At 37.5% G+C, this 23,769-nt stretch overlaps 1 protein-coding gene across 1 annotated transcript in view; it reads right to left on the bottom strand.

The window, feature by feature from the left end:
• Positions 1 to 23,769, bottom strand: part of MSH3 (mutS homolog 3) — a 212,774-nt gene that overhangs the window by 99,746 nt on the left and 89,259 nt on the right. The window contains 1 exon segment of the mRNA XM_057493875.1: positions 23,187 to 23,296. Coding sequence (XP_057349858.1) covers positions 23,187 to 23,296 — 110 coding nt within the window.

Here is a 23,769-nt window from a genome sequence, read left to right on the forward strand (position 1 = left end):
ATACAAAATTAATACACAGAAATGTGTTGCTTTCCTATACACTAATGATGAACTGGCAGAAAGAGAAATCAGGAAAAAATTCCTTTCACAATTGCATCAAAAAGAATAAAATACCTAGGAATAAACCTAACCAAGGAAGTGAAAGACCTATACCCTGAAAACTACAAGACACTCTTAAGAGAAATTAAAGAGGACAATAACAAATGGAAATTCATCTCATGCTCTTGGATAGAAAGAATTAATATTGTAAAAATGGCCATCCTGCCCAAAGCAATCTACAGATTCAATGCAATCCCTATTAAAATACCAACAGCATTATTCAATGAACTGGAACAAATAGTCTTAAAATTTACATGGAAACACAAAAGAACCTGAATAGCCAAAGCAATCCTGAGAAGGAAGAATAAAGCAGGGGGGATCTCACTTCCCAACTTCAAGCTCTCCTACAAAGCCACAGTAATCAAGAAAATTTGGTACTGGCACAAGAACAGACCCACAGACCAGTGGAACAGGATACAGAATGCAGATATTAACCCAAACATATATGGTCAATTAATATACGATAAAGGAGCCATGGACATACAATGGAGAAATAAAAGCCTTTTCAACAGCTGGTGTTGGCAAAACCGGACAGCTACATGTAGGAGAATGAAACTGGATTATTGTCTAACCCTATACACAAAAGTAAATTTGAAATGGATTAAACACCTGAATATCAGTCATGAAACCATAAAACTCTTAGAAAAAAACACAGGCAAAAATCTCTTGGACATAAACATGAGAGACTTTTTCATGCACATATCTACCTGGGCAAGGGAAACAGAAGCAAAAATGAACAAGTGGGACTATATCAAGCTGAAAAGCTTCTGTATGGCAAAGGACACCACAAATAGAACAAAAAGACATCCTACAATATGGGAGAATATATTCATAAATGACAGATCCGATAAAGGGTTGACATCCAAAATATATAAAGAGCCCATGCATCTTAACAAACAAAAAGCAAATAAGCCAATTAAAAAATGGTCAGAGGAGCTGAACATACACTTCTCCAAAGAAGAAATTCAGATAGCCAACAGACACATGAAAAGATGCTCCACATCACTAGTCATCAGAGACATGCAAATTAAAACCACAATGAGATATCACCTCACACCAGTAAGGATCGCCACCATCCAAAAGACAAACAACAACAAATGTTGGCAAGGTTGTGGAGAAAGGGGAACCCTCCTACACTGCTGGTGGGAATGCAAATTAGTTCAACCACTTTGGAAAGCAGTATGGAGATTCCTCAAAAAGCTCAAAATAGAAATACCATTTGACCCAGAATTCCACTTCTAGGAATTTACCCTAAGAATGCAGCAGCCCAGTTTGAAAAATAAATATCCACCCATATGTTTATTGCAGCACTATTCACAATAGCCAAGAAATGGAAGCAACCTAAGTGTCCATCAGTAGATGAATGGATAAAGAAGATGTGGTACATATAAATAATGGAATATTATTCAGCCATAAGAAGAAAACAAATCCTACCATTTGCAACAACATGGATGGAGCTAGAGGATATTATGCTCAGTGAAATAAGCCAGGTGGAAAAAGACAAGTATCAAATGATTTCACTCATCTGTGGAATATAAGAACAAAGGAAAAACTGAAGGAACAAAACAGCAGCAGAATCACAGAAACCAAGAATGGACTAAGAGTTACCAAAGGGAAAGGGACAGGGGAGGATAGGTGGGAAGGGAGGGATTGGAGGGGGAAGAAAGGGGGCATTATGATTAGCATGTATAATGAGGCGGGGCACGGGGAGGTCTGTACAACACAGAGAAGACAAGTAGTGAGTCTACAGCATCTTACTACACTGATGGACAGAGACTGTAATGGGGTATGTAGGGGGGACTTGGTGATGGGGGGTGTCTAGTAAACATAATGTTCCTCACGTAATTGTAGATTAATGATACCAGAATAAAACAAAAATTAATTTTTAAAAAAAAGCAGCCAGAGGGAGAAAAAAGACCACATAAAAAGGAAAACCCATCACGCTCTCATCAGACTTCTCAGTAGAAACCTTACAGGCCAGAAGGGAGTGGCATGACATATTTAATGCAATGAAACAGAAGAACCTCAAACCAAGAATACTCTACCCAGCAAGATTATTATTTAAATTTGAAAGACAGAGTAAACAATTTCCACATAAGCAAAAGTTGAAAGAATTTACCTCCCACAAACCATCTCTACAGTCTTTTTGGAGGGATATTCTAGATGGAAGTGCTCTTAAGGCTAAATAGCTGTCACCAGAGAAAATAAAACCACTGTAAAGGAAGTAAACCAATTAATTACTAAGCATATGGAAAATTAAATCAACTACCCACAAAATCAGTCAAGGGATACACAAAGAGTAGAGAATATGATGCCTAACATATAAAGAGTGGATGAGGAAGAAAAAGAAGGGACGGGAAAAAAAAGAACCTTTAACCTGTGTTTGAAATACCATACTATGCGAGTTAAGTTAAACTGTTAGTAAAGAAAATGCCCTTGAATCTTGGTAACCATGAATCTAAAGCCTACAATGGCAATAAGTACATATCTATTGATAATCACCCTAAATGTAAATGGACTGAATGCACCAATCAAAAGACATAGAGTTACAGAATGGATAAAAAAGTAAGACTCGCCTATATGCTGCCTACAAGAGACTCACTTCAAACCCAAAGACATACACAGACTAAAACTGAAGGAATGGAAAAAGATATTTCATGCAACTAATAGGGAGAAAAAAGCAGGTGTTGCAGTCAAAACTGCTTGTATCAGACAAAATAGACTTCAGAACAAAGAAAGTAATGAGACAAATAGTAACATTACATAATGATAAAGGGGTCAGTCCAACAAGAGTATATAACCATTATAAACACCTATGCACCCAACATAGGAGGAATAAATACTAAAAGAATTAAAGGGGGAAACAGAAAGCATTCAGTTTAGGAGACTTCAACACACCATTCACCCTAAAGGACAGATCAACCAGACAGAAAATAAGTAAGGAGACAGAGGAACTGAACAACACATTAAAACACATGGACCTAACAGACATCTACAGAACATTCCATCGAAAAGCAGCAGGATACACATTCTTCTCAAGTGCACATTGAACATTTTCAAGAATAGATCATATACTAGGCCACAAAAAGAGCCTCAGTAAATTCAGAAGGACTAAAATTGTACCAACCAGCTGCTTGGACCACAAAGGTATGAAAGTAGAAATAAATTATGCAAAGAAAATAAAAACACCCACAAACACATGGAGACTTAACAACATGCTCCTAAATAACCAATGGATCAATGACTAAATAAAAACAGAGATCAAGAAATATATATGGAAATAAATGAAAACAAATCAACACCCGAAAAGTTGTGGGATACAGCAAAGGCCAGTCTAAGAGGGAAGTACATTGCAACACAGGTTTACCTCAAGAAAGAAGAGCTACCCCAAGTGAACAGCCTAAACTCACAATTAATGAAACTAGGAAAAAAAAGGACAAATGAGGCCCAAAGTCAGTAGAAGGAGGGACATAATAAAAAATAGAGCAGAAATAAATAAAATTCAAAATAAAACAACAGAAAGACTCAATGACACCTGGAGCAGGTTCAACAAGAAAATAAACAAAACAGATAAACCCCAGGCAAGACTTCTCAAGAAAAAAGAGTCTACACATATAAGCAGAATCGGAAATAAGAAAGAAAAAAATAACTATGGACAACACAGAAATACAAAGAATTATTAGAGAATACTATGAAAAATTATATGCTAACAAATTGGATAACCCAGAAGAAATAAATAACTTTCTAGAAAAATACAACATGCCAAGGCAGACCCAGAAAGAAATGGAAAATCTGAATAGACCAATAACCAGCAATGAAATTGAATTGGCAATCAAAAAACTACCTAAGAAAAACCCTGGACCAGATGGCTTCACAGCTCAATTTTATCAAATATTTAGAGAAGACCTAATACCCATCCTTCTTAGAGTTTTTGAAAAATAGAAGAGGGAATACATTCTATGAGGGCAGCATCACTCTAATACCAAAACCAAGCAGACCCCACCAAAAAAGAAAATTACAGACCAATATCCCTGATGAACATAGATGCAAAAATACTCAACAAAATATTAGCAAACCAAATTCAAAACTATATGAAGAAGATTATACACCATGATCAAGTGGGATTCATCTCAGGGATGCAAGGATGGTACAACATTCGAAAATCCATCAACATCATACACAACATCAACAAAAACAAGGACAAAATCACATGTTCATTTCAATACATGTTGAAAAAGTATTTAACAAAATTCAACATCCATTCATGACAAAAACTCTCAACAAAATGGGTATAGAGGGCAAGTACCACAACATAATAAAGGCCATATATGACAAACCCACAAGCACTATCACACTTAACAGTGAAAAGCTGAAATCTTTTCCTCTAAGATTGGGAACAAGGCAAGGATGCTCATGCTCACTCTCCCAACTTTTACTCAAAATACTACTGGAGATTCTACCCACAGCAATCAGATGACACAAAGAAATAAAAGGCATCCAGATTGGTAAAGAAGAAGTTAAACTGTCACTGTTTGCAGATGACATGATATTGTACATAAAAACCCTAAAGAATCCACCCAAAAACTTCTAGACCTAATAACTGAATTCAGCAAGGTTACAAGATACAAAATTAATACACAGAAATCTGTTGCATTCCTATATACTAACAATGAACTAACAGAAAGAGAAATAAGGAAAACAATATCATTTAAAATTGCATCAAAAAGAATAAAATACCTAGGAATAAACCTAGCCAAGGATATGAAAGATGTATACCCTGAAAACTACAAGACACTCATGAGAGAAATTAAAGAAGACACCAATAAATGTAAATACATCCCATGCTCATGGATAGGAAGAATTAATATAAGACCATCCTGCCTAAAGCAATCTATAGATTCAATGCAATCCCTATCAAAATACCAATGGCATTCTTCAACAAACTAGAACAAATAGTTCTAAAATCCATATGGAACCACAAAAGACCCTGAATAGCCAAAGCAATCCTGAGAAGGAAGAATAAAGCTGGAGGGATTACATTCCCCAACTTCAAGCTCTACTACAAAGCCACAGTAATCAAGACAATCTGGTACTGGCACAAGAACAGACCCATAGATCAATGGAACAGAATACAAAGCCAAGATATAATCCCAGTCATATATGGTCAATTAAAATACAATAAAGGTGCCATGGATATACAGTGGAGAAATGACAGCCTCTTCAACAACTGATGTTGGCAAAACTGGACAGCTACATGCATGAGAATGAAACTGGATTATTGTCTAACTCCATTCACAAAAGTAAACTCAAATGGATCAAAGATCTGAATATAAGTCATGAAACCATTATACTCTTAAAAGAAAACAGGCAAAAATCTCTTGAATATAAACATAATCAACTTCTGGCCCAATACATCTCCTCGGGCAAGGGAACAACCAAAAGCAAAAATGAATAAATGGGGCTACATCAAACTAAAAAGCTTCTGTACAGCAAAGGATATCATCAGTAGACCTAAAAGGCATTCTACAGTATGGGGGGAACATATATTCATAAATGACATATCTGATAAGGGGTTAACATCCAAAACATATAAGGAAGTCACATGCTTCAACACCCAAAAAGCCAATATCCCTATTAAAATAGAGGTGGAGGATGTCAACAGGCACTTCTCCAAAGAAGAAATTCGGATGGCCAACAGGCATATGAAAAGATGTTCCACTTGCTGATCATCAGGGAAATGCAAATTAAAACCACAGTGAGATATCACCTCACACCAGTTAGGATGGCCAACATCCAAAAGAGAAGGAACAACAAATGCTGGTGAGGATGCGGAGAAAGGGGAACCCTCCTACACTGTGAGTGGGGATGTAAATTAGTTCAACCATTGTGGAAAGAAATATGGAGGTTCTTGAAAAAACTAAAAATAAAAATACCATTTGTTCCAGGAATTCCACTCCTCAGAATTTACCCAAAGTAAACAAGATCCCTGATTCAAAAAAGACATGTACCCCTGTTTATCTCAGCACTATTTACAATAGCCAAGAAATGGAATCAACATAGGTGTCCATCAGTAGATGAATGGATAAAGAAGATGTGGTACATATACCCAATGGAATATTATTCAGCCATAAGAAAAAAAACAAATCCTACCATTTGCAACAATGTGGATGGAGCTAGAGGGTATTATGCTCAGTGAAATAAGTCAGACAGAGAAAGACAAGTACCAAATAATTTCCTTCATTTGTGGAGTATAACAACAAAGCAAAACTGAAGGAACAAAACAGCAGCAGACTCACAGACTCCAAGAAGGGACTAGCAGTTACCAAAGGGAAGTGGGTTGGAAGGGTGTATGGGGAGGGGGAGAGAGAAGGGGATTAAAGGGCATTATGATTAATACACATAATATAGCAGGGTCATGTGCAAGGAAGTATAGCACAGAGAAGACAAGTAGTGACTCTATAGCATCTTACTATGCTGATAGGCAGTGACTGCAATGGGGTGGGGAGGAATTGATAATATGGGTGAATGTAGTAATCACAATGTTGCTCATGTGAAACCTTCATAAGATTGTATATCAATGATACCTTACTAGAAAAAAAGTCAACCTTATCTGTTTTGATGGCATTTTGCTATATGCTCGTGTTTTTCATTCTCTTTTATATTTCTTTTACCTCAGTGGTTTGATATTTATCTTTAAAATCCCATTATCTGAATGTGTTGGGATTCTAATTCTGCTGTTTATGATTTCTCCTGACTCACTGATGACTACGTGTTTCCCAGTGTCTTTTGCAATTATGATTCATGAGCTCACAGTAGACCTAGACTGAGAGTATCTCTTCAGGGAGGATTTGCACTTGCTTCTGCTAGGAGCCCTGAAGTACAATGGGGCCTTTTTTTTCTTTATAATTTTACATCTTTGAAATTGCCAGACCACACAAATAGTACAAATTGGAATAGCAAATCTGAGTGAGGGTGGGCCAGTGGCTAAGAATTCTTGGAAACCTTTCCCTTTGATGAGACTAGGCCAAAACAGACAAATTTATTTTTCCCCTCTCTTTAGTAAGATTCTGATCCTTTCCGTGTCTCACATTACTATGGACTACCTAATGTAAAGAGACACAAAGTCTTGACTCCTGTTTCCCACAAGTCTTTCTAAAACCCAATCCTTTGGATTACCAACATCTGCAAAGGACTGAGGTCATCAGAGTCAACTCACTGCCATTTCTAGCTCCTTTTTCCTTTTATTCCCTCAGTTTTTCCTCTTATTTTTATAACAAGCTCAGCTATTTCCTAAAAGGATGTTTGTTATACTTTACACAGTATATCTAGTTATTTCATATAGGGCAGTACTTCTATGACATTAAAACCATAGAAAATGAAGTCTTCTCACAGCATTTGAGGGGACGTATTCTGAAAATTCCCATCAACAAAGGCACAGAGAAAGGTAAAGCTGGAAAAGATACATATCTTTCCCTCCTCATTCTCTTCTGTATTTCTCTTCCTCAACCCAAGTGAAAGTTGCCATTTACTGCTGGTCATTTGTGTCAGTCTAGATTCCACTAGAGGCCCTGATACTACAGATCAAAGCAGAGACCTGCTAAAGGTCCCTGGATATATATACATCCCAAGAGATGCTAGTTAACCCATATGCAATAACAGACAGGGCAGACAATTGGATAAGAGGCCTTCAAGGTCACTTTTTTCTTGGCAGCAACAGTGTCTCTTTGTGCTCTCACAGTCACACAGCACAGGCAAACAGGCATGGGGTGAACACCAGCTAATCACAGCTCTCAGTTGTGTACCACCTAGCACTCCTCCTTCCCACTTATGATCAGTATTGTATCTCACTGGGCTGAATAAAATCAGAGTCATAACGGGCAAGCACTGGGGTGTCAGAGTCATGGAACATGGGAAACCACAAAGAATAAATAAAACCTTCTAATGTGGTTAATTTCAAGAAGTTCCAAGCAGTTAAAAATGGCATTTATTTTTGTTAATGTAAATTAAATGTTAAGTGGAAGAAATACACAATATTCGATTACTTTGTTATTTTGGCCAGGGCTATGATTAAGAAATATAACCATTAATACTCCAAATGTATGGGTTTACCAAAATAAAATCATTTAATTAATTTCAGAGAATTAATTGTAACTAAAATGTACTTGGTGCTTTAGGAAATAACACAAAAATGCAGTCAACAGCCAAGGACCTATTTCCTAACCCCAACAATTTTCAATTTTCTTAATTTTAATTATGTATGTGATTTATATGCCAGAAATAAAGTTAGCATGCTTAATTCTCCTAAGCATTTTTCTAAAACTCTAATTTGAAATACGGAAGATTCTTCACTTGCTCTAATCAGGGTATTGAAATATACAGTCAGTAACAGGAAAATATTTAAAAACTTTAACTACCAGCATCTCCTTTTCACTGGGATATTATACCTTGGCCAAATTACATTAGAAACTCCTTGAACATGGGAACAATGTCTTGTCATAGAGAGTGAATGATACAAAATTTAAAATAACTATTTTATATCATCAAGGGAAACAAGCAAAGTACAAAGTACTCTGTTTATTATGTCCTCATCTATGTAAAAAGGGAGGGGGTGATATATATCCATATTTGTTTATTTTCTTTTTAAAGCAAAAAGTCTCTGGAAGCATACACAAGAAAACAAAAACCACAATTATCCAATAGGAACTGGCAAATGTAGGGCAGTAATGAGAGGCAAACATATACTGTGTATCTTTTCACATTTTGAAAGTCTGAAACTATGTGAACGTATTGCCTGTTCAGAATCTAAATAAGTTAATTTATTTAATGTTAAAAAAAGGACCCTACAGTTAAAACAATACAAAGGTAAATTAAAAATAGCCATACCTGACAACAGATTCCTAGATTCACTAAATATTTCTTCTTTGTCACTGATAAACATTTGTTAACCTCCCTTGCAGTTAAGGGAGGCCATAAGAATGACTTCTAGCCAATGAGATGTGAACAGAAGTGATATTTGCCACTGTGAGAACTGGCCCATAAAAACCAAAACCATATCCTCTATGCTCTTTCATGTTCTAGTGGCTGGATGTCAGTATCTGGGATGACCTCAAAAGTCACAGGTTTAAGACTGAAAAGTCTATTGACCCAGGAAGAAACAGAAAATCTGAACAGACCAATTAACAGTAACAAAACTGAACTGGTAATCAAAGAACTCCCAAAAAAACAAAAGCTCATAACCAGATGACTTCACAGCTGAATTCTACCAAACATTTACAGAAGAGCTAATACTGATTCTTCTTAAAGTACTCTAAAAAGTATTAGAGGAGGGAATATTTCAGTTTCATACATCACATTAACAAAAAGAAAGATAAAATCGTATGATCATCTCAACAGAAAAAAGCATTTAACAAAGTTCAACATCCATTCATGATAAAACTCTCAACAAAATGGGTATAAAGAATATGTACCTCAACACAATAAAGGCCATATATAACAAACCCACAGCTAACATCATACTCAATGGTGAAAAGCTAAAAGCTTCACCACAAAAATCAGAAACAAGACAAGGATTGCCACTCTTGCCACTCTTATTCAACATAGTACTAGAGGTCCCAGCCACAGCAATCAGACAAGATAAATAGATAAAAGGCATCCAAATGGTAAGGAAGAAGTTATATAGTCATTATTTACAAGTGACATATTATATACAGAAAACCCTAAAGATTACACCAAAAAACTATTAAAATAACTGAATTCAGCAAAGTAATCTATTACATTCCTATATACTGACAACGAACTAGCAGAAAGAGAAATTAGAAAAGGAACTCCATTTACAATTTCATCAAAAAGAAGAAAATACCTAAGAATAAACCTAACCAAGGAGATGAAAGACCTATATTCTGAAAACTACAAGACACTCATGAGAGAAATTAAAGACACCAATAAATGGAAATCTATCCCACACTCATAGATAGGAAGAACTAATATTGCCAAAATGGCCATTCTGCCCAAAGCAATTTACATATACAATGCAATCCCTATCAAAAACCCACAGTATTCTTCAATGAACTAGAACAAATAATTCTAAAATTCATATGGAACCACAAAAGACCCCAGTAAGCCAAAACAATTCTGAGAAAGAATAACAAAGCTGGGGGGATTACATTCCCTGACTTCAAGCTCTACTACAGTGCCACAGCAATCAAGACAATTTGGTACTGGCACAAGAACAGACCCATAGACCAATGAAACAGAATAGAGAGCCCAGATATAAGCCCACACATACATGGCCAATTAATATATGATAGAGGAGTCATGAATATACAGTGGTGAAAAGACAGTCTCTTCAATGACTGGCATTGGGAAAACTGGACAGCTACATGCAAGAGAATGTAACTGGATTATTGTCTAACTCCAAACACAAAAGTAAACTCAAAATGGATCAAAGTCCTGAAGGTAAGACATGAAAGCATAAAACTCTTAGAAGAAAACACAGGCAAAAATCCTTTGAATATAAGCATGAGTAATTTTTTCCTGGACACATCTCCTCAGGCAAGGGAAACAAAACCAGAAATAGACAAGTGGTACTACAACAAACTAAAAAGCTTCTTTACAGCAAAGGACACCATCGGCAGAACGAAAAGGCAACCTACAGTATGGGAGAATATATTTGTAAATGATTTATTTGATAAGGGATTAACACCCAAAATATATAAAGAACTCATATGCCTCAACACCCAAAAAACAAAGAACCCAATCAAAAAATGGGCGGAGGACCTGAACAGACATTTTTCCAAAGAAATTCAGATGCCCAACAAGCACATGAAAAGATGCTTCACATTGCTAACCAACACGGAAATGCAAATCAAAACCACAATGAGATAGCACCTCACACCAGTTAGAGTGCCACCATCTAAGAAACATGTAACACGTATTGGCAAGATGTGGAGAAAAGTGAACCCTCCTACACTTTCAGTGGGAATGTAAATTGATGCAACTTCTATAGAAAGCATTATGGAAGTTCCTCAAAATACTAAAAATAGAAATACCATTTGACCCAGTAATCCCACTTCCAGGAATTTACCTTAAGAAAACAAAATCCCTTATTCGAAAAGATATGCACCCCGATGTTTACTGCCATATTATTTACAATAGGCAAGATATGGAAGCAACCAACGTGTCCACCAATAAATGAATGGATAAAGATGTGGTACATATACACAATGGAAATTACTCAGCCATAAAAAAAGAATACTGCCACTTGCGACAACATGGATGGACCTAGAGGGTATTATGCTAAGTGAAATAAGCCAGGTGGAGAAAGACAAATACCATATAATTTCACTTATTTGTGGAATCTCAAAACAAAACAAAACAAAACAAACAAAACAACAGTAGATTCACAGGCACTGAGACTGGTGTTTACCATGGGGAAAGGTTAGGGACCAGAGAGGGTGAGGGGGATAAAATGGCACAAAAATTCTCAAACATAATATACGTTGGTCATAGGATGGTAGTACAGCATGGAGAATATAGCCAAAGATTCTGTAAAATCGTCCTATTTTGACAGATAGTAACTGCACTAGTGAGGGTGAAGATCTAATAATACAGTATTGAACCACTGTGTTGTACACTTGAAACCAATATAAGATTGTGTATCAACTACACTTCAGTAAAAAAGAAAAAGACTGAAAAGTCAATGGAGTGCCTAAAAGCCTATGTGACAATAGTTCCATCCCACCCTCAATCTGGAAAAGTCATGAATCCTTTAAGCAAAGAAGAAAAAGAAGAAATTAATTTCCATTCTGTTAGAACCTATTAAACTTTTTGGGGACTTTTTGTTGACCATTAGTTTCTGTAACCAATGCACTACCTTTAGGGGTTAACAAGCATGTTAATGTTCACTTAGTCAATCAGAACATGAAGCTGAGCTTCCTATGTTCCCAGGGCTTAGTGAAGTTTAGAGCATTAAATAAAAGAGAAAGACTGTGATTCAAGCCCAACCACATAAAATGCTAATGACTGTGTCATTCTGAAAGGAGAATCACACAAAGACTCTACCTACTCACCAGAGATGCCTACAAATTCTCCTCACAATCTTGACAGCAGCTACAAGAAAAAGACAAGGCGAGTACCAAATTGAGAAGAACTGATTGGCACAGATCCCAATAGCTGACAACACAGGCACACAGCCAACCCCCATCATCACAGAAGCCTCCAGTAGGGTCATCTCATGACTGTCTTCATTTTAATGCTGTATAATATTCTAATGTATGAGTAATTTATTTTTCTATTCCCCTACTAATAACTAGGTTGCTTCCAATTTTTTTGCATTATATAGACTACAGCTATTTTCTTGACCATATAATTGAAGCTAGGAGCCATATTAATCCTTTATAAATATTATCTCATTTGTTCCTCACATCAATACTATGAGGTAGTTATTGTAATTCCTATTTTACAGGTGAAGAAATAGTATAAAATTTAAAACTTGTCCAAAGTGACACAACTGAATGAGGGAATCAGAGCTAAAGCTATAGCCTCATTAACTCCAAAACCATGCTTTCGGTAGCCCCCACTGCTTGGCTGAGTGGGGATAATTAATCCTGGATAATTAAGCTGAGTCTCAGTTTTTCTCATCTGTAAAATGAGGCAGTAACTATCTCATAGAATAGTTGAAAGAATTAACAGACATAACAGAATTTAAAATGCAGCACAGTTAAACACTTTCCACTATGCCATTTTTTTGTCCACTTGCTGGATCCTTCTGAGCTTTAAGTCTTCTGCCTCTCCCATACAAAGACTCATTTACACAGTAACCAATCTTACCTCCTAAGCCTCAGCCCTTCCCCTTTTCCATATCTGCTACTTTTCTTTCCTCAAGTCTTAGATATGAACTTCAGCTCCTTTCTTCCCAAACATTTCCCTTGCTTTTAAAATATATATAAATGTTTCTTTTCCATCCCTAAAATCAGCATGACATTTTGCTTATATATCTTTACCTGAAGAGATATAGTCCAGAATGTTTTTGAAAGAGAAGACAGATGGGTAATTTGGATGATTTTTCAGACTACTGTACTTTAGGCACAAAATTGCAAAACATTTGCAATTTGCAAAAGTCAATGGTTCTTTCCAATGTCACTTCTTACGTTGAACAAATGTGTAATAAATACATTTAAGTGATAATCAAAATGGTTGTTTCCATTCAAGACTTGAGTACATTCAATCTACTTGTGCCAAAAGGAGGAAAGACATTAAATGAATGAGCCTATCTGTTATGGATTGAATTGTGTCCCCCAAAAAATATGTGCTGAAGACCCCTAACCCCCAGCACCTCAGAATGTGACCTTACTTGGAAATAGGGTAACTGTATATGTAATTAGTTCAGTGAGATCATACTGGAGGCCCCTAATCCAATATGACTACATGTTTACTAAAGAACATCATGTGAAGAGAGATGCTCACAGGGAGAACACCATGAATGTGAAGGTGGAGATAGAAGAAATGCATCTACAAGTCCAGTAACACCAAAGATTACCAGTAGACTACTAGAAGCTGGGAGAGAGGCCTGGAACAGATGTTTCTTCACAGGCCTCAGAAAGAACCAATCCTACTGACACCTTGACCTTGGGCTTACAGCCTCCAGAACTGGGAGACAAGTTTATGTTGTTTAGGTCATCCAATGTGAAGTACTTTGTTACCCCTAGCAAACTAAGACACTATTTAAATCACTTATTATGGAATTTAATTCTACAAGTATGGCCTTAAAGGGCTGTAGGAAAATCACAGTGCACCCAAATATTTTCAAGCAGTATTTCCAACACAACTCAGATGTGTTTAGAGTTGTGAGTGAGGCCTTTTACACAATACTTAAAACTAGCTATGCCTAATGTTCAATATGGCCCTTTCCTGTTACCCAGGCTGGCTTCCTTTACTCAGTCACACAACTTTCCCTTAGTAACTTCTATCTAATCTAAATCCACTAAGAATTTGATAAGAATGAAAGATGTCATCAAACCATTTCTTCCAGTGTGAAGTACAATGTCTTCATACCTGAACACAATTACCCCACTGAAAGGTAAGAAATACTTTTTCAAAACCAATTCTGGCAAACTATAGCAAGAAGTCACATAAGGGAAAACTGCTTCTAAGGATCTTTTAACATGCAGTTTTTCTTATAAAAAAATTAACTTTCCTTGCATAGGTGTGCCTTTATTTTCAAAGCCTACTTAGAACCCTAAGATTTTCAAATAGATTCATCTGTTCATAATTTCTTATTCATCTATTATATTAAAAACACAAGAGCCCAATAAAATACATAGGGTGGATAGGGATGGGATTAAAGATGGCAGTGTGAGAGGAGAAACAGTAGCTTCCTCCTAAAACTGGGTACAATTAGAAAATTTAATTGGCGCAACAAATCCTGAGAGAGCAACAGGAAAGAGGATGGCATCAGACTGCACATACCTGGAGAAAAGAGCACACCTCACCGAACGGGGTAACGTACCAGAGCCCTCCACAACCCCAGCTCACTGGCGGGAGGAAGAGAAATGGAGCAGGGAGGGAGTGGAAGGCTTGGGACTGTTGAATACCTAGCTCCGGAGATCTTCTCTGGGAGCACAAACCTGCATTTCATGGTGCTTTCATGAGACTCGCATGACTACTGTGTTGGAAAGTTAATACAGGCAGATTTCCTGGGGAGACCGGGATTCCAGCCGCTGGTGGAAAGCAGGGATCCATACCCAGCTGCTCTGGTACAAAAACATACCTGTGTGACCCGCCCACTGGCTCAGGCAGTGCAGACAAGCACAGCAGCCGGGAGGCGGAGAACAGCTCCTTCCTCCCCACAGGTACCAGTACCGCTCCTCTGCGACCCCCGACATAGCTTCAGGGGCTGAGCAGCTCCAGAATAGAGCTTCTGGACACTAGAGGGCACCATATACAAACATGAAACTCCAAAGGAACCTTGTCCAGAGTATAATTATTAATACAACTCCCAAGAAAGATTTAAATGATATGGACCTCGTGACCCATCCAGGAAGGGAGTTCAAAATAAAAATCATCAACATTCTAATGGAGGTATGGAAAGACTTCCAAGAACTCAGGAATGAATTCAGGTCAGAGATCCAATCGTTGAAGAGCACGACGGAGGGTATTGAAAGGAGGTTGGATATGGTGGAGGCGAAAATAAATGAAATAGAAACTAGAGAAGAGGAATACAAAGAAGCTGAGGCACAAAGAGAGAAAAGGATCTCTAAAAATGAAGAATATTGAGAGACCTGTGTGACCAATCCAAGAGGAACAATATTCACATTATAGGGATACCAGAAGAAGAAGAGAGAGAAAAAGGGATAGAAAGTGTCTTTGAGGAGGTAGTTGCTGAAAACTTCCCCAATCTGGGGAAGGAGATAGTCTCTCAGGCCATGGAGATCCACAGATCCCCAACACAAGGGACCCAAGGAAGATAACACCAAGACACGTACTATTTAAAATGAGAAAGATCAAGGATAAGGAAAGACTGTTAAAAGCAGCCAGAGGCAGAAATAAGATCACATACAAAGGAAAGCCCAACAGGCTAACATCAGACTTCTCATCAGAAACCTTACAGGCCAGAAGGGACTGGCATGATATATTTACTGACATGAAGCAGAAGGGCCTGGAACCAAGATTACTTTATCCGGCAAGATTACCATTTAAATTTGAAGGAGGGACTAAACAATTTCCAGATAAGAAAAAGCTGAGAGAGTTTACCTCCCACAAACCATCTCTGCAGTCTATTTTGGACGGACTGCTATAGATGGAAGTGTTCCTAGGATCGGATAGCTGTCACCAGAGGTAGGAAAACCACACTAGGGAGGGTGGAGCAGCTGATTGCGAGGCAAATGCAAAATTAAATTGACTATCCCCAAAGTCAATCAAGGGATAGACAAAAAGTAAAGAATTTGATACCTAATATATAAAGAATGAAGGAGGAAGAAAAAGGAGGACAAATAGAAAAGAACATTCAGATTGTGTTTGTAACAGCATAGTAAGTGAGTTAAGTTAGACTTTTAGACAGTAAGGAAAGTAACCTGGAACCTTTGGTAACCACGAATCTAAAGCCTGAAATGGCAATAAGTACATACCTATCAATAATCACCCTAAATGTAAATGGACTGAATGCACCAATCAAAAGACATAGAGTTACAGAATGGATAAAAAAGTAAGACTCGCCTATATGCTGCCTACAAGAGACTCACCTCAAACCCAAAGACATACACAGACTAAAACTGAAGGAATGGAAAAAGATATTTCATGCAAACAACAGGGAGAGAAAAGCAGGTGTTGCAGTACTAGTATCAGACAAAATAGACTTCAAAAACAAAGAAAGTAACAAGAGATAAAGAAGGACATTACATAATGATAAAGGGCTCAGTCCATCAAGAGGATATAACCATTATAAATATATATGCACCCAACACAGGAGTACCAGCATATGTGAAACAAATACTAACAGAACTAAAGGAGGAAACAGAATGCAATGCATGCATTTTAGGTGACTTCAACACACCATTCACTCCAAAGGACAGATCCACCAGATAGAAAATAAGTAAGGACACAGAGGCACTGAACAACACACTAGAACAGATGGACCTAATGGACATCTACAGAACTCTACACCCAAAAGCAACAGGATACACATTCTTCTCAAGTGCACATGGAACATTCTCCAGAATACACCACATACTAGGCCACAAAAAGAGCCTCAGTAAATTCCACAAGATTGAAATTCTACCAACCAACTTTTCAGACCACAAAGGTATAAAACTAGAAATAAATTGTACAAAGAAAGCAAAAAGGCTCACAAACACATGGAGGCTTAACAACACACTCCTAAATAGTCAATGGATCAACGACCAAATTAAAATGGATATCCAGCAATATATGGAAATAAATGACAACAACAACACAAAGCCCCAACTTCTGTGGGACACAGCGAAAGCCGTCTTAAGAGGAAAATACATAGCAATCCAGGCATATTTAAAGAAGGAAGAACAAACCCAAATTAATAGTCTAACATCACAATTATCAAAATTGGAAAAAGAACAAATGAGGCCTAAACTCGGCAGAAGTAGGGCCATAAGAAAGATCAGAGAAGAAATAAACAAAATTGAGAATAAAACAATAGAAAAAAATCAATGAAACCAAGAGCTGGTTCTTCAAGAGAATAAACAAAATAGATAAGCCTCTAGCCAGACTTATGAAGAGAAAAAGAGAATCGACACACATCAACAGAACCAGAAACGAGAAAGGAAACATCACAACGGACCCAACAGAAATACAAAGAATTATTAGAGACTACTATGAAAACCTATATGCTAAGAAGCTGGAAAACCTAGAAGAAATGGACAACTTCCTAGAAAAATACAACCTCCCAAGACTGACCAAGGAAGAAACACAAAATCTAAACGAACCAATTACCAGCAAAGAAACTGAAGTGGTAATCAAAAGCTACCCAAGAACAAAACCCCCGGGTCAGATGGATTTACCTCAGAATTTTGTCAGACAAACAGAGAAGACATAATACCCATTCTCCTTAAAGTTTTCCAAAAAATAGAAGAGGAGGGAATACTCCCAAACTCATTCTATGAAGCCAACATCACCCTAATACCAAAACCAGGCAAAGTCCCCACCAAAAAAGAAAATTACAGAACAATATCCCTGATGAATGTAGATGCAAAAATACTCAACAAAATATTAGCAAACCGAATTAAAAAATACATCAAAAGGATCATACACCATGACCAAGTGGGATTCATCCCAGGGGTGCAAGGATGGTACAACATCCAAAAATCCATCAACATCATCCACCACATAAACAAAAAGAAGGACAAAAACCACATGATTATCTCCATAGATGCTGAAAAAGCATTCGACAGAATTCAACATCCATTCACGATAAAAACTCTCAACAAAATGGGTATAGAGGGCAGGTACCTCAACATAATAAAGGCCATATATGATAAACCTACAGCCAACATCATACTGAACAGTGAAAAGCTGAAGGCTTTTCCTCTGAGATCAGGAACAAGACAGGGATGCCCACTCTCCCCACTGTTATTCAACATAGTACTGGAGGTCCTAGCCGCAGCAATTAGACAAAACAAAGAAATACAAGGAATCCAAATTGGTAAAGAAGTTAAACTGTCGCTATTTGCAGATGACATGATATTGTACATAAAAAACCCTAAAGACTCCACTCCAAAACTACTAGAACTGATATCGGAATACAGCAAAGATGCAGGCTACAAAATTAACACACAGAAATCTGTCACTTTCCTATACTCTATCAATGAACCAATAGAAAGAGAAATCAGGAAAACAATTCCATTTACAATTACATCAAAAAGAATAAATACTTAGGAATAAACCTTACCAAGGAAGTGAAAGACCTATACTCTGAAAACTATAAGATACCCTGAAGAGAAATTAAAGAGGACACTAACAAATGGAAACTCATCCCATTCTCTTGGATAGAAAGAATCAATATCGTCAAAATGGCCATCCTGCCCAAAGCAATCTACAGATTTGATGCAATCCCTATCAAATTACCAACAACATTCTTTAATGAACTAGAACAAATAGTTCAAAAATTCATATGGAAACACCAAAGACCCTGAATAGCCAAAGCAATCCTGAGAAAGAAGAATAAAATGGGGGGGATCTTGCTCCCCAACTTCAAGCTCTACTACAAAGCCACAGTAATCAAGACAGTTTGGTTACTGGCACAAGAACAGAGCCACAAACCAGTGGAATAGAATAGAGACTCCAGACTTTAACCCAAACATATATGGTCAATTAATATTTGATAAAGGAGCCATGGACATACAATGGGGAAATGACAGTCTCTTCAACAGATGGTGCTGGCAAACTGGACAGCTACATGTAAGAGAATTAAACTGGATCACTGTCTAACCCCATACACAAAAGTAAATTCGAAATGGATCACAGACCTGAATGTAAGTCATGAAACCATAAAACTCTTAGAAAAAAACATAGGCAAAAACCTCTTGGACATAAACATGAGCGATCTCTTCATGAACGTATCTCCCTGGGCAAGGAAAACAAAAGCAAAAATGAACAAGTGGGACTATATCAAGCTGAAAAGCTTCTGTACAGCAAAGGACACCATCAATAGAACAAAAAGGTACCCTACAGTATGGGAGAATATATTCATAAATGACAGATCCGATTAAGGGTTGACATCCAAAATATATAAAGAGTTCACACACCTCAACAAACAAAAAGTGAACAATCCAATTAAAAGATGGGCAAAGGAGCTGAACAGACAGTTCTCCAAAGAAGAAATTCAGATGGCCAACAGACACATGAAAAGATGCACCACATCGCTTGTCATCAGAGAAATGCAAATTAAAACCACAGTGAGGTATCACCTCACACCAGTAAGGATCCCCACCATCCAAAAGACAAACAACAACAAATGTTTGGCGAGGTTGTGGAGAAAGGGGAACCCTCCTACACTGCTGGTGGGAATGCAAATTAGTTCAACCATTATGGAAAGCAGTATGGAGGTTCCTCAAAAAGCTCAAAATAGAAATACCATTTGACCCAGGAATTCCACTTCTAGGAATTTACCCTAAGAATGAAGCAGCCCAGTTTGAAAAAGACAGATGCACTCCTATGTTTATCACAGCACTATTTACAATAGCCAAGAAATGGAAGCAACGTAAGTGTCCATCAATAGATGAATGGATAAAGAAGATGTGGTACATATACACAATGGAATATTATTCAGCCATAAGAAGAAAACAAATCCTACCATTTGCAACAACATGGATGGAGCTAGAGGGTATTATGCTCAGTGAAATAAGCCAGGCGGAGAAAGACGAGTACCAAATGAGTTCACTCATATGTGGAGTATAAGAACAAAGAAAAACTGAAGGAACAAAACAGCAGCAGAATCACAGAACCCAAGAATGGACTAACGGTTACCAAAGGGAAAGGGACTTGGCAGGAGGGGTGGGAAGGCAGGGATATGGGCAGGGAAAAAGAAACGGGGCCTTACAATTAGCATGTACAATGTTGGGGGTGCATAGGAAGGGATGTGGAACACAGAGAAGACAAGTAGTGAGTCTACAGCATCTTACTACGCTGATGGACAGTGACTGTAGTGGGGTTTGTGGGGAGGGACTTGGTGAAGGGGGGAGTCTAGTAACCATAATGTTTTTCATGTAATTGTAGATTAATGATAATAAAATGAATTTAAAAAAATTTAAAAATTTAAAAAATATACATAGGGTGGATATATAAAAGATTGAAAAGACCATATCAAATCAAAGAAGCAGAAGATATTCAAATATGGAACCTCAAAAAAAATGAATTTGATATAATTTAATTTTAAAAGGCCTTAGGAATAAAGACTTCAGAAGGACATTGAAGAATCTTCTTTTCTACAACTAGCACAACTGATAAAAAGTATAGCTCACAACACATAAGAAAGCATAACCTACTTATAAAATCCAATGTATTTTCAGTAATGTAAAATCCAGTCTCAACAATCTAAGTGAATTAATTCTTCAGTTCAGTCAATAAGTACAGAGTGAAAATCACTAGCAAAATTCTGCAGCAAAGGGACCATTTTATAGAATAACAGTTGGTGAGGGTAGAAAATCCTCTGAAACCTGAAACACTTGGTCGTGGATTTATGAACTGTGTGATTTCCCTGAGAGCTGAAATAGGCTAAAAATATAAGGAAGATCTTAAAGGATTTACAAGAATTCATGGATGACTGACAAATAATGGGTTCTTAGAGAACTCTGGAAGATCTGCCAAGGCTAAATTCCTTTGATACCAATTATTTGTTCCATGATCTCACTACAGAAGAAAGTCAGGCCCTAAACTAAACTTTTGCTGCCAGTGTCAGAGACAGAATATTAGCCTGGATGAACGATTGATGCAATCAGCATGGCACTGATGTTAGGGTAAAAAAAACAAACAAACAACAATAATAGATCTACAGCTGAACCACTTTCCTCTAGCTATTTATTTGGAATAGGTTGCAAGTGCCATTAAGATTTAACTGGAATTCTTCTGAAGTAGATTTTGAAGGATTGGGATAAAAGTTTTTAAAATGTGTCCTAAAATAAAAAGGACAAAGGAAAAAAGTTTTCTGTGTTTGTTTCCAGCTATGTAAGTGTTAGTCCAGACTCAAGTTCATACCTAGAAGGCATCATGATTCAATGCATGGTATATTTACTCTCAGCCTTTCTGGGCAGGCAGGGTCACACATGATTTAGCCCCTAAAAAGCCTTCAAAATGGTCTCCTCAATTTATCTCAAATTAATCATGGTTATGCAAGTCAAATTTCACAAAGGAAATAAAAATCATCATTTGCATGAAAACTCTGCTAGGGACTCTCTTTCTGCTGAATATTTCAACCAAGCCAAAAAAAAAAAAATTGCTATGGATGCTTAGGTAGATGTCAGCCAGAATGCAACACCCCTCACATTGTCTGCAGACTGTCTGCAGAAAGCCCTCTTGTTTGCTTTGGCTCCATGAGGTATTCTTCTCTTATTTGAGTAACAAACGAAAGTAGGCACTTCTACTTCCAAAATTTCTTCTTTACCTAGTCAGCTTTCCCTGTCTGAAGGTCTTTATGGTCAAGAAGAGAAACTGGAAGTGACCCAGTAAAAGCTGAAGTGATCTGGTTATCATCATCATCAAACCAGTGGAAAACTTATTATTAACACCAACAACATCTGCTATCCTTTACTGAAGACAACTATTTACTAAGCACCAGTAAGAGAGACTGTTACATAGTTTAAGAGACACTGCACATAAAGCCTGGCTTACTTCTTGCTATATAATAGAGAGCTTAAAATGGTACGTAGGATTACTGTCTGTTTTTATTCTCCACAGCAGCCCTGTGAGGAGGTAGTTTATCATTCCAAAGGGGACAACAGTGGTGGCGGGGAGTGGGAGGGTGGTTAGTGGGACTGACACACTCTGTAGGCAGAGCCAACACATAGCAATTCTCTTAGCCACCACACTCTCTCTTAGCCATCTGTCTGGTCTATCCATTTGGGAAGTTGTTCAGAATGATGGTTAAGTGCCCACTTGAGCTCTGGAGTCAATGCTGGTTTTAAAGCTAGGCTCTTCCAGCTGGGAAGCACTGAGCAAGTTATTGAAGCTCTCTGACTCTGTTTACTCATCTCAAGGACCTATCTCAAAGGATGATTCTGAGTATTAAATACTGGTACATGTAAAAGCACAATAAATGGCATTGATTCATTCATTAAACATTGATTGCACCCCTACTAAGTGATAGGCACCATTCTAAGTCAGAGCCCCCAAACTGATCTGCATATCAGAATCATCTGGGGAGCTTTTAAAAATTCCAACTGCCACATCAGTGTAGACCAAATAAGTCACAATCTTGGGGGGCTGGACATAGGTATCAGGGCTTGTGATGTTTCCCAGATGATTCCAATATGCAGACAAGCTTGGAAACCACTGTTTTAGGCACTAGACTCAGCTTCCTTTCCTGAAGGAGCTCCTCGTTTACTCATTCTACATTCCTAAACATCACAACTGACACCTCTTTTGGATTCCTACTGTTACTGCTTAAGTTCAGATCCTCAGGAAATTTCAGTGAACTTGCTAACTTGCCCACCCCACCACCACTTTGTCCTCTCCTACACACAAACCTAACTCTTGATCTTATCACTCTCTTGCTCAGAATCATCAGGTGAACTTCCTCTGGCTACTAACTTCTCAGCCTAGCCTTGAAAGCCCTCAAAAAAGGCAGCCCCCTCTTCCTGCCCGGCTTATGCTACTGATGGCCCAAACTAACTGGGTAACTCACATGCCCCTGACACACCCCATGTCTTCCTATCTGCAAGCAGGCTCATTCCTGAGGACAAGGAAAAAATCCTAACAATATTACAGTCTATTGCCAAATACAAAATAAAATCTTAAAAGTGTGTTCTTATAAACTATGGTAACCTTGGTTTTAAGGAGGCTAACATATCTTTAATTTGACAATTTTATATAATGTCAGGTTAAACACCTAAAAAAGAATGTTTTACCTTAATTTAAGGAGCGGCTGAGTCACCCACTTCTTTAACTTCCGTCTCCCAAATGAAGTTTTGGTATGGTCTAAAACCCAAAGTAAACTTCCTTTGGTTTTCATATCAGTCTGAGAAAGACCAGAAAACAAGCTTGATTAACCAGATTTTGTACCAAAATCACTAGTTGTTCATGTGCCCTAATTTTTCTCCATATACCCCAATTTCAAAACATGCTCAGCATAAAGTACAGCTCATAACAGGTGTTCATGTAATGTCTGATGAATGAATATATATACATACATATATATACACACACTCACACACACAATGTAAAGTGTTGGTATTTTGCGGAGAAAAGAAATAGTCTATCTATACTTTTTAGTAAAGTCTCTGTGTAGTTTTTAATTAACTAATAATAAGTTATTGCAAAGCCTCTATGGAAACCTATGTTTTTCCGAAGCATCTGAAAATAGAACTTTACTTTCCTGTCTTGTAAAGTACAGTGAAGATAATCTTCCTTTAGCAATTCAGTATCTTCCACCGGCCTGAGGAATGGTACCATTCTAAAGAGCAATGCTGTCCTGACAGTCAGGCCAGCTGA

This window comes from Manis pentadactyla, chromosome 2 (genome assembly GCF_030020395.1).
Source record: "Manis pentadactyla isolate mManPen7 chromosome 2, mManPen7.hap1, whole genome shotgun sequence".
Taxonomy (NCBI): domain Eukaryota; kingdom Metazoa; phylum Chordata; class Mammalia; order Pholidota; family Manidae; genus Manis; species Manis pentadactyla.